The sequence below is a fragment of the Schistocerca piceifrons genome, chromosome 2 (genome assembly GCF_021461385.2).
Source record: "Schistocerca piceifrons isolate TAMUIC-IGC-003096 chromosome 2, iqSchPice1.1, whole genome shotgun sequence".
Taxonomy (NCBI): Eukaryota; Metazoa; Arthropoda; class Insecta; order Orthoptera; family Acrididae; genus Schistocerca; species Schistocerca piceifrons.
Window position 1 is genome coordinate 344,219,235 of NC_060139.1, and position 16,797 is coordinate 344,236,031.

Below are 16,797 nucleotides of genomic sequence, written 5' to 3' on the forward strand. Positions count from 1 at the left end.
TACGCCACATAGCCCCCCCCCCCCCCCCCCCCGCACGGTATGGAGTACGTCCCTGTGAATGGGGGGGGGGGGGTGAGAAGTTAGGAAGGTAACGCACAGTTCTTCTGCGTCAGGCGGAAGCAGTCGACTGGTAGGAGACCGAGGGGAGAAGCCCGGTACGTCGACGGTGAAGTCAGCAAGCAACGCCGGCGGCTGAAGATGACGTCCCGTCCTGGAGTGAAGGTGTAGCACTTCGTCAGCCGGCAGGCAGAGAATCACCTTGCCAGAAGGCCTAACAAAGGCACGCAAATTGCCACACGCAGCACTTCTGCTCAATTTAAAGCGGCGCACCACACGAGATTCTGCACTTCCTCCCTCAGTATTGTCACACGCGAGTACCACACACACTGTATTGCCATCTACGACAACAGATAATTTATGTATGTCATCAGGGTGCACATGTGTTGTGGATTCTTGGACGGCACCTGTACGAGCAATGGTAGGGAGGCAGGGAGGTGTGGGAAAGCCATGGCAGGGGGAAGCATCTGCTAAGAGGGGGGTGGCAGGTGCACTAGACTGTGCAGGAGACAACCTTGGGCGATCAGCTGACAGACGAGGGAGCATGACCAAAGGCAACGAGGAGCCAGCGTGGATTGAATGGTGTGACAAAGAGCTGTCACACGAAGATGGTAACACAATGGTAGAATCCGAGTGGTTGGCAGTTCGACTGCGAGGGCTGTGAGGAGTGAAGCCCCGAAAAGATTGGCCACTCGAATTAGATGAACGTGGAGAAGGAGCAGTGCTCGGCAGAGAAACACGCTGTGGAAAATCAATACCCAAATGCATGGTGTGGGAAGATGGATGGCCGCTTGAAGCAGGAGTGGGAGAAATAGGGGCAGAATCAGAGAGGTTCACCTGAGGCTCAATGAAAGCTGGTTTCACTCGGTTGAGTGAGACCATGGTTACAGAGTCTTTTATGAGGAGAGCCATGTTATTCTCAGAGCGTTTGACGACCTTGTAAGGACCTGTGTAGGGCGACTGAAGCGGGGCTTTGACTGAGTCGTCTCTGAGAAACACGTACTCACAAGAGTCTAGCGTGTGCGGTACGTACACGTGCGGAGGTGTATGAGCAGCCGGAGGTGGCGGCTGAATTTTGCTGCAGTGCAAGCGCACCTGCTCGAGAAGTGAAGGGAGTTCAGAGGGCCATGGAAGTGGGGTCGGAGTGACTAATTCTCCAGGCAAAACCAGAGGTTGGCCATATACAAACGCGGCTACGGACCCCTTGAGCTGTGGTCTGAAATTAACTGCATGGTATCGGGGTCTGCCGATTGCAACTGAGGTAGGTCCGTTAAGTCAATTAAGGTTGTGACAGCACCAACACGTGAGAGAAAATCAGCGACCACATTGTCCACTCCTCGGATGTAGCGAATGTCATTTGTAAATTGCAAGATGTAATCGATGTGACGAAAGCGTCGTGGGGGCGGATTTTTTATGGCAGGAACCAACGGCTTGTGATCAGTGAGCACATAGAAATCTCGTCCCTCAACATCAGTTCTGAAGTGTCTTATGGCCTCGTAAACTGCAAGTAGTTCTCTGTCGAACGCTGAGTATTTCTTCTGCGCGTTGCTTAGCTTTTTTGAGAAAAACTGCAGGGGGGTCGTAACATCGTTGTATGTCTGACTCAGTACTGCGCCGATAGCATTGTCACTAGCGTCAGTAGTGATAAACATTGTGGCGCCTGCCCGTGGGTGAGTAATAGTGACAGCGGAGGCCAACAGCTGTTTGAGTTCATTAAATGCCTTGTCCATGTCTGGTGTCCATGGTACCTGGCGGGTGCCAGAAGTTTGTGGGCCAGCGAGAGCATCTGTGAGAGGAGCCTGCACCGCAGAAGCGGCTGGCAAATGTTTCCGGTAATAATTAACTGTTCCGATGAACCTGCGTAATTCCCTGTAGGTCTGAGGGCGTAGCATCTCGAGAACAGGCTTGATCTTGTCCTGTGGTGGTGTCAGACTGTCCGATGACACAACATAACTTAGGAATGTGACAGATGACTGGTGCAATTGAGTCTTTTTATTGTTCAGTTCAATACCAGCGGCTGCTAAAATATCTGTCACGACTTGAACACGCTCCTCACTTTGTTCTAAAGTAGAAGCAAAAACCAATATGTCGTCCATATATAGGAAACAAAAGTCTAGATGGGATAAAGCTTGATTGATGAAATTCTGCCACGTTTGGGGGGCATTTTTCGACCCAAACGGCATAAATTTGTATTGGAACAGCCCGAAGGGAGTGGTTATGGCAGTCTTTTCAATGTCCTCCGGAGCCATAGGAATCTGATGAAATGTGTGCTTACAGTCCAAGTATTTTGCACCTGCGAGCGCATGATTGAAGTCTGCGATGTGTGGACCGGATATTTATCAATGATGGTGCGGGCATTTAAACGCCTATAGTCTCCGACCATACGCAAAGTACCGTCTTTCTTTTGGTCAAACAGGATAGGACTAGCCCAGCAACCGGAAGAAGGTTCAATTATTCCCTTTTGTAACAGATCGTCCAATTGTTCTTTTGCAATTTTCATAAATTCCTGCTTGAGGCAGCGTGGACGTTGTGATATGGGTGGCCCATCAGTTAGACGTAACCGATGAACTGTGCCGTTAGTGACTACTGCAATACGTGGCGCGGCACGATAGTTAGATGTCCGTGAAGCGGAGCAGGCAGTGGCAGACAGGCCAAGCTGTGGCGCTGAGGGCACGGAAGTACAGGTGTGCCACCCGCTCGTAGGCATCGTAAAGGCCACACACGTGTTAACATGGACGAGGTTGGTACACTGGTTCTTGGTAGCGGGCCGTGCCGCTACGAGCGCTGTAGGCACGAGTGGGCGTGGCCAGACAGCAGATGGCCGTAGTTCATTGCCACGAGCTTGGCAAGTTAATTGTCCCTTCGGAATGCAAGGAGCATGAGCACTCAGGCATACCCTATCATTACAAAAGGGGGTGCTGACACAGTTTACAGAGTTCACAACATTGTCGTTAACGTGCGCGGGCACAGGAACACCAGATTGGCGTGGACTGACCTTGTCTGTAGCCGACGAGTCGTCTGCTTGTAGTGCCGTGAGGCATTGTTGTGTGGAGGCCAACTCGTGGTGTATGTCGTGGACATGCAGCAGCATTCCCATACGTTCCATCCGCAACTTAGAGGACTTGGCGCACTCCACTAGCCACTTGTTTGTCCAAGATTGCAGCTCCAAGGATAGGTTTACACACTTCTTAGCACAACACACATGTTTGGTGTTGGCCGAACTGTCACTCGGCAAAGTGAAAGGAATATGTTTGTTAAGGGAGGGGTAAAACACAGTATTTTGCACAAAATCTAGTGACAACTGATAGTGCTTGAGGAAATCAATTCCGAGAATAGGTTCTTCAATTGTTGACACTAGAAACGTCCACTCCAGCTTGCACTCAGGCGAAAGTTTCAATGTATACAAAGTGGAACCCGAGCACTGTAGGGTAGACAAGTTGACTGCACGAAGTACTGTTTTGTGTGGTTGCACTTTATTGGTTGCTAGGCGAACTGGCAGCAAAGAGACGTCTGCGCCAGTGTCTACCAGAAAACATACACCTGATCGTAAATCGCGAACATAGACTCGACCACACTTACTGTTATTGTCCGAAACGGAGTGCAACGTGGGATAGTGCCCGTTGTTTACATCGCAGGAGGTGGCACCATAGCCTACCTGCAGTTGGAGTTTGGGTAAGAACACGGTGACCGGCATTTGCGAGCTTGCTCCCCGAATCTTGCATGGAAGAAACAGTAAGGTTGGGCGGGCCTGTGCTCCTGTGGGTAGTTGCTAGGTGATGGAGTATGTGCCCCAGAGTCTTCCACAGAGGCCGATGCACTGTCGTTGCGAGGAGTTGAAGGTGCAGGCAGGGCGGCTAGTTTAAAAAACTTGTTATCAGCAGCACCGGACAAGGGCGTGGCGTCAGAAAGCGTCTTAGTGCAGTTATGTCCATAATGCAGTGCACGGAGCTCACGTTGCCTGGCGGAGTATGCTCTGTCGGCGGCGCGTAAACGTTCGTTTACTGGCCTATCTCCATACGCAGAGATTGCAGTCTGGACAGGCAAAGGCAGCTTTTCAGTCCATATTTCTGCGAGCATGTCATCAGGCATAACTTGCTCATCGATGAGAAGACAGATGGACCGCCACAGCTGGGACGGAGACCTGTCGCCGAGACGCTCTTCGTAGATGAGCTGTCACACATTTTCTCTCCTGGTTTTAGAGACGCGCACCAGTATCGTTTGTTTCGCCACAGCATACTTCCGTGCTAGGGGGGGTGCTTTGACCAGATCATAAATTAAATCGACGTGGTCGTGAAGATGGTTCATGAGGCAGGCGAAGCGTGCGTCGTCGTCCAAGGCACAGACATTGAATGTTTGCTCAACCAGGTTAAACCAGAACTCCGGGTGAGCGGGTTTGAAGTCTGGTAATTTCGGCAGATTCGGCACTGCAGTCACTGCGGAGGTGCACCTATTACTTCGGACAGAAGTAGAGCATGCAGAAGATTGCGAGTCCAGATTATTGGCGTCCCGTAATGCAGGAATCGTGAAATTCACTTGACGCCGGGGGGGCGGCTGAGAAGCGACGGACGCTCGAACGGTGTGAGGATCGTAGTCAAAATGTGCATTCTCATTGACGTGGTAGCTCGGAGAGAAGCCACAAGTGCTTAAGTACGCTGGTGAATGTCCGTTATGCACACAGTATTCACTCGACCGTGAGTGGTGGGGCTGGTTGTAGATGTCGGAGTAATTACTGTCCAGCACAGAATTGTTGACCTGATTAGAAGCAACACAAGGATCCCACACACGTCCACTAGGATGCACACTCGGTGTGATATTTGCTGTTTGGCGAGCATTGAACACCTGTTGACTAGCCGGCGCGGAAGGATACACACGTGGCGGGAACTGATTCGAGTTTGAATTTGCTACTGGATTTTCCAAAGTAGCGAAACCTCGCTCGACGCCACGAACTGTATTGAATTTTGTGTTCGACACAGGAGTAGAAATGTTCCGACCAACACTCTGTGGAGAACACGTGGGAAGGTCCAGGCTAACAAAGCCAGAGTCCACGACCGTTGGCGGTTGGAAGAAACTGGCGGCACTCGATGAATACCACTGCATGTTCTGGCTGAAGGATTCCGAAGATTCTTGCGGCATGTCCACTACGACGGCAGGAGTGCTGGAGAGATGTTGCTGGAATCCGGGCGGCGGTGAATGCTGAAAGGTCGTTGTCTGGAGCTGAACAAAGGCCCTCCCGATTGCAGAGAAACCCGATGCGGTAGGCGCGTAAATAACCTTCAGGCGGTAACTCGGACGCGTATTACACAAAAACGGGGTCACCAGTGAGGGAATATGGTATAGTTGTAGGTAAACAACTAGAATTCTCTCATATACAGATTTTTCACACTTAGCGTCTACACAGATACAAGTCCGGAGGCTAACTCCCGTTAGCGTCCAACATGCTCCTCAAAGCCCTCTCCTCAAAGATAGCACACTTACACACAGAACAAATATCGATTTTTATGGCGCTCTATGCCACACACCTGACAACCTCTTCCACAATATCAACATGTCTGCTAATGATAACTTTGTGTTAATAAATACTCTGTATCCAACTTCACAGTAGCCTGTTAAAATTCCCAAGTCTGCTTTATAATCCCACTTTGAATTTCTCAACTGTTCTGATACACTTATAAAATTCTACTTCCATACATCTTTAAATATTTAACATTAGGTTTCTTCCCAACCAATATTTCATAGGGAGTTTTTCTTCAAATAGTATTACCTAAAGTTCTGGTTTCAAGATATTCAACTGCACAAACTACATCATGCCAAATCTCCTACATATTATTGCTTCAGCAAACAGTCATCTTCACATATCCCTAATTGTCCTGTTGTATCTTTCAGCTGTACTATTTAATTCATATACATAGGGAGGGCACACATGTAAAGTGATTCCTTTGTGTCTTAGAAATTGATAATATCTGAATTTCAATATTACTATCCATTGTCATATCTCAATTTCCTAATAGTTTTACCATTTAGATTTTTAGTTTAATTAACAGATCACACAAAACAATTATAAACTTGATTTTTAGATTTGATAGTGTAGACTCTAGCTGCTTTATAGTAATCATCAATATAAGTGGTAAAATATCTTTCCCCATAGCAAACTGTGAGTTGAGTGAGGCATTCAAATCAGCATGAATACGCTCTAATATTTCTTTTGCTTTGCTTCTATTGTTTTCAATGTGTAAATTGTGCATTTTATTTTCAACACAAAATTTACACCTCATAAACTCTGATTCTAAATTTGTTGGCAATCCATCTGCTAACTGATGCTTACATAACACATTCAGATCACTAAAATTTAAATGTCCAAGTCTACATTGCCATTCCTTTACTGACACACTATCCTTACTATCACACTATTTACAGTTATCTCTCTCTTATAAATTCTACTTCTCATTTTGTACAGCCTATCTTCTTTCAATGCAACCATAAGATATGTATTGTCTTCATCAAAAACTTTTGATGTATTGCTTATAGATATAACGTAATGTTTCTCTTTTACTTTAGCATAGGTAATCAAATTTCTCCATGTATTTGACATGATATAAATTTTTCATTTCAGTTGGAATCATGTCAGCATCAACTGTAAAATAACTAATTAGATTTTATTCCATCTGAAATTGGTACATTCACAGGCTCTTTTAAAGTTTGCTTTAACAAAATCAAGTCCCCAATATGCCTCAAAGATTCTGGCAAGGTTCTTAACATCTAGTTTAGCTTCTCCATCTTTTTTGTACCTGCTGATTTTAATTTGTTCACTTTTTTCCCAAAAATGCTGACAAACATTGCCATGTCACTATAGTCTTTTAACCTCAGCTTGTCCAATTTGTTCCTGCACACACCGAGTGAGGTGGTGCAGTGGTTAGCACACTGGACTCACATTTGGGAGGACAACAGTTCAATCCCACGTGCAGCCATCCTGATGTAGGTTTCCCGTGATTTCCCTAAATCGCTCCAGGCAAATCCCGGAATGGTTCCTTTCAAAGGGCACGGCTGACTTCCTTTCCCATCCTTCCCTAATCCGATGAGACCGATGACCTCGCTGTCTGGTCTCCTCCCCCACAACAACCCAACCCAACCTCCTGCACACAAATTTCAGTACTGTTGAGTATAATTCATCAAACTTGCTCATTATCTCAAATGCAGTTTCCTGATCGCTCATGAATTCTAGATGCTTGTTCAAAACTGCTCCATATATGCAGTTCATTGTGATCAGATTTTCTCGGCCCCAAGTTTTGGCATTGTCCTTGCTGATTATTGCTCATGAAGTCACAGTATAGCATTTCTTCATTTTCAGATACGTTTCCACTTGCCAATTCCAGTTCCTATAGTTTCCTTCATCAGACAATGGTAGCTTGTCACAAAGCACACTTTTTGAATAACAGCCTTTCTTTCAGTGCGGCCCAATCACTTTTTTTCCGAATAACAATATTCTTTTTAATTAATAGCTGTGAACTGCTACCACATTAAGAATATTTTTTAGTGAAAAGTTGAATACAATTTACATCTCTCTTTACACAGTGAACCCCTCACAGCACAGAGCTGATCAACTTTTGTACATACATATACACTCATCGTTGAGTGCCATCTCAACACTGTCGATATTAGCAATATGAATGTACCACATTACACCAAGAGTGCAGAAAAGACAGCTGCCTTTTTCTTCACTGCCTAGAAAACTGTCACAAATCAGAAGAATCCTGACTGTGGAGACAGTTTACTTTTCCTTTACTACTGAGTAATTCTTCAGATTTTGGAATAATTTGTGTTGTTTAGTTTGCCTAATGTTTCATAGACACTAGTGCCTGACATTGCTAGTGGGAAATACTTTCTCATAACATTCCAAAAAATTAACTTTCATTCTAGAGCTGTCAGTTTGGATTTGCTATATTTGAATGGGGATTAGTACCTTGTCAGTTTTTCTTGATTTTACATTTGGTTTAAATCAAACTGTAGATGTTGCCTGTAACATTAGCATCTGAATGCTGTTTATTCTTAGACTTCCATTCCTTTAATCAAACCTGCTGTTATGTTTGTGAGTTACTGTGGCATCTCTGAATAAATGAGCATGGTGATTGTCAACATTAACGAGAACTTGTATGTCAAAAAATCATCACCACTTCCTACACTTTCAGCCACAGACTACACTTACATAATACTTTTAATTTTACATATGTGTTGGAGGTAGTTACATGATTAATTTTTTTACAGGAAAATTTGCAACTGTTTAAAATTACAAGGTAATGGTCATAGAATGAAGTGGGACACTGATGAGGTGCTAGGATTCTGATTAAACATTCGCCTGAAATGGCCATCTAAATTAAATTTTTCATGGTTCCTCTAAATCAGTTCAGTTGAGCAGCATGCACACTAGCCAACAAGTTTACATATGATATATTCCCACATCCTGCACAACCTGAACTAGTGTCATATCTATAATAACCCAACATCCAATACGATTATATCTCCAACCAAGAAAAAGAAAACTGAAGTTATTTACTGGGCTGGTGATCTGCAATACATGTAAAGATTACTCACACACCTTATCGTTTTGCCTAGGTAATTCTAATTCCGTATGCTGTAGAAAATGCTCATAAACTGCATTAATAATAATGAATGTTCATTTGTCCAGAAAACTGTCGCAAAATGGAAAGTACTCCTTTTGGATAGATAATTATACTAAATGGGGTATCATTTTACCTAAGAAACATTTATAAGTAATGCTAAGTGACAATTTTTTTGAAATTCTACAATCATAATTCCTGTAATTGAATGTTCTTGCAGATATGTTTGGTGGTAGTGTGGCCTTGGCAATCACTCAGTCTCTCAATCTAATGGGAATATTCCAGTGGGGAATACGTCAATCAGCTGAGCTTATAAACCAGATGACAGGTGTAGAACGTTTCCACTTGCCAATTCCAGTTCCTATAGTTTCCTTCATCAGACAATGGTAGCTTGTCACAAAGCACACTTTTTGAATAACAGCCTTTCTTTCAGTGCGGCCCAATCACTTTTTTTCCGAATAACAATATTCTTTTTAATTAATAGCTGTGAACTGCTACCACATTAAGAATATTTTTTTAGTGAAAAGTTGAATACAATTTACATCTCTCTTTACACAGTGAACCCCTCACAGCACAGAGCTGATCAACTTTTGTACATACATATACACTCATCGTTGAGTGCCATCTCAACACTGTCGATATTAGCAATATGAATGTACCACATTACACCAAGAGTGCAGAAAAGACAGCTGCCTTTTTCTTCACTGCCTAGAAAACTGTCACAAATCAGAAGAATCCTGACTGTGGAGACAGTTTACTTTTCCTTTACTACTGAGTAATTCTTCAGATTTTGGAATAATTTGTGTTGTTTAGTTTGCCTAATGTTTCATAGACACTAGTGCCTGACATTGCTAGTGGGAAATACTTTCTCATAACATTCCAAAAAATTAACTTTCATTCTAGAGCTGTCAGTTTGGATTTGCTATATTTGAATGGGGATTAGTACCGTGCTAGGAAAACGGTTGACTGATTTAGCACATGAGATTGGGAAAACTATAGGTATTATGCACGCCAATAACATAATACACGGCGACCTAACTACCTCGAATATTCTTTTAAATAACGAAGAGACTACTGTGAACAGTTTGGTCTAATTCTAATTCCGTATGCTGTAGAAAATGCTCATAAACTGCATTAATAATAATGAATGTTCATTTGTCCAGAAAACTGTCGCAAAATGGAAAGTACTCCTTTTGGATAGATAATTATACTAAATGGGGTATCATTTTACCTAAGAAACATTTATAAGTAATGCTAAGTGACAATTTTTTTGAAATTCTACAATCATAATTCCTGTAATTGAATGCTCTTGCAGATATGTTTGGTGGTAGTGTGGGCTTGGCAATCACTCAGTCTCTCAATCTAATGGGAATGTTCCAGTGGGGAATACGTCAATCAGCTGAGCTTATAAACCAGATGACAGGTGTAGAACGTGTCTTAGAGTTTGCTGGTTTGAAGCCAGAACCATCTCTTGAATCATCTTCTGGTAAGTTTATTTATAAAAAGTTCAGTAACAGTATGACAAAGTGGATAGTTCATGTAGAGTCCTGAAATGAGTACCAGTTATGAGAGCAGCACTGTGAACAAGAGCTAACACTTGATTCTAAAGGCATATTTATTGAGCACACACACAAGTAAAGATTGAGCTTCTGACCCATTCCTTGCTATGTTTATTACAGGAATCATAGCAATAAACAAATTAGCAAACCACTGGCTTTGCATTCACTTGCATAGTACATAGAAATTAGTATGAGCAAGTGCAGGTAGAATAATCAAAGTTTATTATTTCTACTGAACTTTGTGGTCATCATAAGTGTTGTTTGGCTGTTTGTCTAAGATGGTAGGTTCTCCTTCCTGCAAGACATTGGTGGGTTGTAACTTGAAGTTGAAATAATATTATGATTTTCAGGTTACTTTCTTCAGATAAAGTTTCTAATGGACACCAAACATGTTTTAACATCACATAACACACACTGTAGCTTTGCAGCATCTAAGTTCTACTAAACAGATACTTCAAACTAAAACATTCTGTCTCCATAGAGCACCAATGATGGACCAATTTACTCCATCTCAGCACGACAGATAGACTCCAACTAGTTGTTGACAATTCCAAAGATATGCAAAATGTATGAAATCGTTATTGTAATAAACATGGCAAAAATGTTTTTGTGGTGAAGTTTGGGATGAGTAGTGTAGTTAAACACAAGAAAAACAATGTTCAGTATACCATGTTTTACCACAGCATAAAAAAATATCTTCCACAACTTTTATACATATCTTGGGTAATCTGGGGTGCTGCTTCTAAATGCTGTTGTAGGTTCATTTTGATGTTACTGCATCATCACATAGAAATTATGTAATGATCCAAATAAGGTTTTGTGCTTCAAGTGTACAAATGATTTTATTTCGCATGATAAATGTTCAGCAGCGAACGCACATCGTATAACTTACAAAGACTGACTACATGCTGTTGATACAAAATTCAGTTTAAGACTGAAGCTCAGCGGCGTACAAATTGCCTCTCTTTATATATTTTTAAACAATTTCTGTCATTGTTACATACTGAATTTTGCCTTTATACAATTAAAGTTTTTTTACGTATATCTTCCCAAATTACATAGAAATTTATGTGGAATAAAAGTGAATAATTTCATACAAAGCAGCAATATACTTCGTTAATTTGCATACACTATTTAACTGACTTAAAGAAAAATCATGCTTTCATTTTCAGGCAAACAGAGTGATTAGTTTTATTCAATGAAAGGCCTAGATGAAACTAATTAGTTTTTGTATGTTTAAAATTTTACATTTCTATATGGTCATAATTACAATTCTATTAACTAACATCGATTAAAACATGAGTATGTATGATTCTGACTGAAAAATCATTGTCTCATATTTTTATTAGGGATTCAAACAATTTCTGGTTTCAAAACATAAAATAGATACTGGGTCAGTCAATGAAAAGTAGCCTTCAAGAAACACTGATTAATATTCGCCTAACAGAGGCTGCATAACTCAAGCTCAGAGACACTACCTGTAAGTTCATAACAAAATATTAGGTGTTTGGGATTCCGTCTACTTGCATTAAAGTTTAAAGTTCACATAATTCTGCTTTATTGCCTCTAAAACAAATTTAAATGGATATCAAATATGCAATTATTGTCAGAAAACTATTATCATTGCAAGTTCACTGTTATACTGTTTGGCTAGAAGTCTTCACACATAAAGCAGCCAGAATTTATATGTTGAACCTGAATAAATTCCATGATGTAAATAGTCACTGACCCACAGATGTTGCAACTTACTACATTAGGTTGTTCAATGATCATCATAATATTCTGTAATGTTCGTGAGACATGCCACGTGGAGTTGTCAACGGATCAGAAATTTTGCAAATAGCTTCCAAACTAATTCACATATAAACCTCAAAATTTCACTGAATGATTTGAAACTGTAGTCACTTCGCATTTATGGTAAAAGAATTGAAAGGCGGCTACTGAGCAACTCCCTTACTCCCTAAACTACAGCACAATGCTCTACATTAAGTGCGGGAAGCACTTAATTCTCATCGGCTGATGATCTGAAGGGCCAATCAGAAAAATTCCTGCTTCCAATTAACCAAAGTAATCCCTAACTCATCCAGTGGTATATTGCAGAAAGTAAATAAGGAAGAACTTCTAAATTTATGAAACCAAATTCAAATAAAAACAAAAGAAGGCCCAAATTACTCTCAGAAATAAAATATTAATTCATTTAACTTCTAGCTTTCATTATGGATGGCTTTATACAAAAGCATGGTCACTGTACCTATCATATGTCACATGATTCACAATTGCACAAGATTTTCCCATGCATACTTTTACATAGATTTCAATGAAATAAGACATCCACACTTCACGTATGTCCTCCATACACTTTCTCACTGTTTCCAAAACACTTAACACAGCTCAATATAATTAAATATTATTCTGGTTATAGAATTAGATGAGATTATATTGCAATTTCTAGTTGTGTTCCATAGTACAAGAAAAGTTATTATGTCTTTTAGGTAAACTTTTATATTACTAAAAGTATAATATATAATGGTCTGACATAAAACTGTATATGAAATATGAAATTAATTGAAGAAAAATTAAATTTATAGGGAACTGATCATACACCAGATCAGTTCAGAGCCCAAATGCACAATGCCAGCTGCATGTATGCTGGAATTTTTTATATGTAAAAGAAATAAAAGAATAATGTGGTACATCACAGGCTGTCACAGTTTTACACCACTACAGAGGAAAGTTATAGACACATCTGAGCCAAAAATTTAAAATTTCTGTGGAGCACTGGTACACAATTAAGGGGTTTTGAAAAAGTGACAATACTCCCCACCCCAGATTTTTAAAGAACAAAATGCCATTTATGAAACAGCTTCAAATGTCTGATTACTTTAAAATTGAGCTAATGTGTTAAATATTTGACATTACATATGTAAGCGAGAAAAACTTTAGAAAATGTCTGAATTATGTTTAAAAGTTTGGTAGAAGTCACTAAGTACCCTCATTATCAAACACTGGATGAGTATAGCCAGGGTAATCTGCACTTTGCTTTCAGCAAAAGCTACTTTTTAACGAATTTCAGTGTTTATGATGTAATATCTCCTGAAATATGCGTTATATAATGATGCAGGTACATGCAGTTGTGTATGTGGATACTACCTGTAGAATGTTTTCAGAATAGACGCTCAAATGCCTCCCGGCCCACAAGAAGGCAAATGATTCAGAAGCGGAATTACCTCACGAAGATGGTGAGAGTGTGCCACTTCAATATAGAAGGCTACACAAGGACGAAAGGAGAAATCCTTGAAAAAATTGTAACAAGAGAAAGAGTAAGTGTCGTACTCTTGCAGGAGACACACCTGACAGATGAAAACATCGAATGATTATGCATACCAGGATTCACCAATGTGGGATACTCAGGACACGACAAACATGGTATGGCAACCCTGATGAAAAATGAGCTTCTAGGAAACCTCGAGAACAATGTGGAATTGGTTCCACATGCAATAGGCATTAAACTGGGAGAGATGACAATCTACAGAGTCTACAAACCACCTTCGCAGCAATGACCTTGTAACCTCCCCACAAAAATTTAAATGTAATGACAATATTATTTAGAAATGCAAATGGACATTGTACTAAGTGTAACCTTTCCACTGAAATTTTAAAGACAGAAATAATAAATGAATAGAAGCCAAGAATAACCTCCCTGCAATGAAATGTACTGACAAAGGCAACAAAAATGTGAAATTCGCAATCTGACTCTGGTGTAAGCTCCCACAAAAATAATGAAAAACAATTCAGTGCTAATGAAACTTCAGTTAAACCGAAATATCGGTCTTTGGCCCTGTGCAAAAAAATCAGAATTAAATTCTTACCTCATTGTAACAGCTATTCAAATTTCTGCTCTTATTCTTGCGCACAGCTCGGAGGAACTGCATTGCAAATAATAATATTCCTTTTTTTTTATTATTTAACTGAAAACTGAAACTTTTGTTTAAGGGAAGTGGAACGAAATAGTTATTTCAATTAAATAAAAATTTTATGTAAAATTGCTTTTGAAATCAAAATTATTATTGGGGGCACTTGTTGAAAATTAATTACAATAAATAAACTTTACATTATCCGATGATTATCTTAATTAACAGTATACCTCATTCAGCATCTTGACCAGTGTTGCCGACAGACTACATCACACAACCGCACTGGGCTGCTACCACTGACCGACCGCTCTGCATGACGACTACTAGTGTACTGGACGCCACTGAACAGAGCTACTCCTCGCAACAACTACTGACAGAGTACTGCTCGTAACACTCGCGCGGTCAAGCGCATACTCTCTGGTCAGAGACGCTGCAATGCCTCGCCATCGCTGCTACGTTACATACGTGTTTCATAACCCTCCACTGGGGGGGCAAAAATTTGGCAGCGATGGTGAGTCATTTGGACTTGCCAAGCGCGGCAAAATTTTTCATTAATTAGTCAACTTGTACAATTTACAGAATGTTTAGATACATGAATTAAATGTGGTGCACATGCACAGAGTACAAAACATTTCAGACAAAGACAAGATATGAGTACAAAACATAGTAGCAAATCAGAAAAATGTATATACAAATTATTTGACAGATAACAAAGTGCACACGCACTGAAAAAATTCTTTAGCATATTCAGAGCAAATAAACAGACTGGTAAGAGAAAGAAAAAAAAAATCATGATGACAAGTGACATGAGTGCACATGCACTGGAGTTGAGAACATATCAGTAAATGATGAAACGTATATACAATGAGTAACAAATGACATAAGTGCATACGCATTGAAGTATTGAATATACAGAATGAGTACAAATCATGTTGAAAAATGAGAAAAGTGCACAGGCACTGAAGTTCAGTAGAAAACATATTAACACCTAACATAAGTGCACATGCACTGTAATTCAGAACATATCATTAAAATAAAAATGTATATACAATATAAAAGACAAGAGTGCACATGTACTGTACTTCAGAACAAATCGAAAATATGTCTTTAGCATTTTCGCAATAAATAAACATAATGGCAAAACAAATCATGTCCAAAGTGCACACGCACTGAAAAAATGTCTTTAGCATTTTCACAACAAATAAACATAATGGCAAAACATCATGTCGACCAGTGACATAAGTGTACTCGCATTGGAGTTCAGCGAATCGAAAAAAAATGTATAACCCACGAACATAAATGATGTTACCAAAAAAATTATTTTCCTTATGTGACAAGAATTAGGATAGGAAAGGGAAGGATTGCATCATGGTTGTAGCACTTTAGATTGCACACAGCTGTTCTGAAAGTCCATATCTTTCCACAGAAGTACAACACCAAGTGACACAACTTGAAGTTCTTTTCCCATCAGAATTTATCAGCGTAGCCAAGACACTGAATTGTCGTAGTAATATTCCATGTTTTCATTTTGGCAGTACATTAGGTACACCAAACAGTGGGACCATAATAACGTCTTCACCGCTCACGGTGGTGGACAGCATGTCGTGTCAACACCACGCTCTTACAAGGCACACCAACATAGAATTAGTGCAAAACCAAATATAGTGCTCCATGATCACTGGGATAAACAGGACAAATGGACATTGCAGTAATTCAGGGTAGTTAACTCATGAGGTGAAGGACATTAAGTCACATAATATTGACAATTACAGACTTCATTAGTAGTTTGTGGCATTCATAGCCCAGTTATTGAACATTTCGGTACCAAGTATGTAGTATTACAGAAAAATGTTCATTAATTGTTTTACATAGAATCAGTAGCCTTCTTTTCCTAGTTACAAAGCATTATGAAACAATCGCATTCTTTTCCAGTTACAAAGTATGGCATAGTTAATTAATTATTTGTCAGTTAATTAATCATTTGTCATTCCAATAGTAATAATCATTAGCCTTTTCCTAATTACAAAGCATTATTAAACAGTCACATTCCTTTCCAGTTACAAAGTATGGCATAGTTAATTAATCATTTGTCAGTTAATTAATCATTTGTCATTTGAATATAGTAAGAATTATTAGCCTTCTCCTAATTACAAAGCATTATGAAACAATCGCATTCTTTTCCAGTTACAAAGTATGGCATAGTTAATTAATCATTTGTCATTTCAATAGTAATAATCATTAGCTTTCTCCTAATTACAAAGTTTTATTAAAGAATCGCATTCTTTTCCAGTTACAAAGTATGGCATAATTAACTAATCATTTGTCAGTTAATTAATCATTTGTCATTCCAATAGTAATAATCATTAGCTTTTTCCTAATTACAAAGCATTATTAAACAGTCGCATTCTTTTCCAGTTATAAAGTATCAACATTGAAAACAAGAGCTAATTAATGGCATAATTAATAACAATTCATTGAGTGACATTAATTATTGGCACTCAGTGGCCAGCAAGTATTGAATAGAATGAAAACATAGTTCATCATTCAGTATTATTCAGATCATTACGAAGTCATTATTAAAAATCAGTTAATTACAGTCATAGCATTAATAATCATGGGCATTATAAGTAGTCTCATTACAATAAACAGTGGCAG

At 39.9% G+C, this 16,797-nt stretch overlaps 1 protein-coding gene across 3 annotated transcripts in view; it reads left to right on the plus strand.

The window, feature by feature from the left end:
- The window catches only part of LOC124775036 (probable multidrug resistance-associated protein lethal(2)03659), a 294,648-nt gene that overhangs the window by 225,881 nt on the left and 51,970 nt on the right, over positions 1–16,797 (plus strand). For 2 of the 3 annotated variants that reach the window (XM_047249810.1, XM_047249812.1), the window contains one exon: positions 9,985–10,155. The exons of the other annotated variant lie outside the window; for it this stretch is intronic. In XM_047249810.1, the coding sequence (XP_047105766.1) occupies positions 9,985–10,155 (171 nt within the window). The remainder of the gene's footprint in view (positions 1–9,984; positions 10,156–16,797) is intronic. 3 annotated transcript variants of the gene reach the window in all.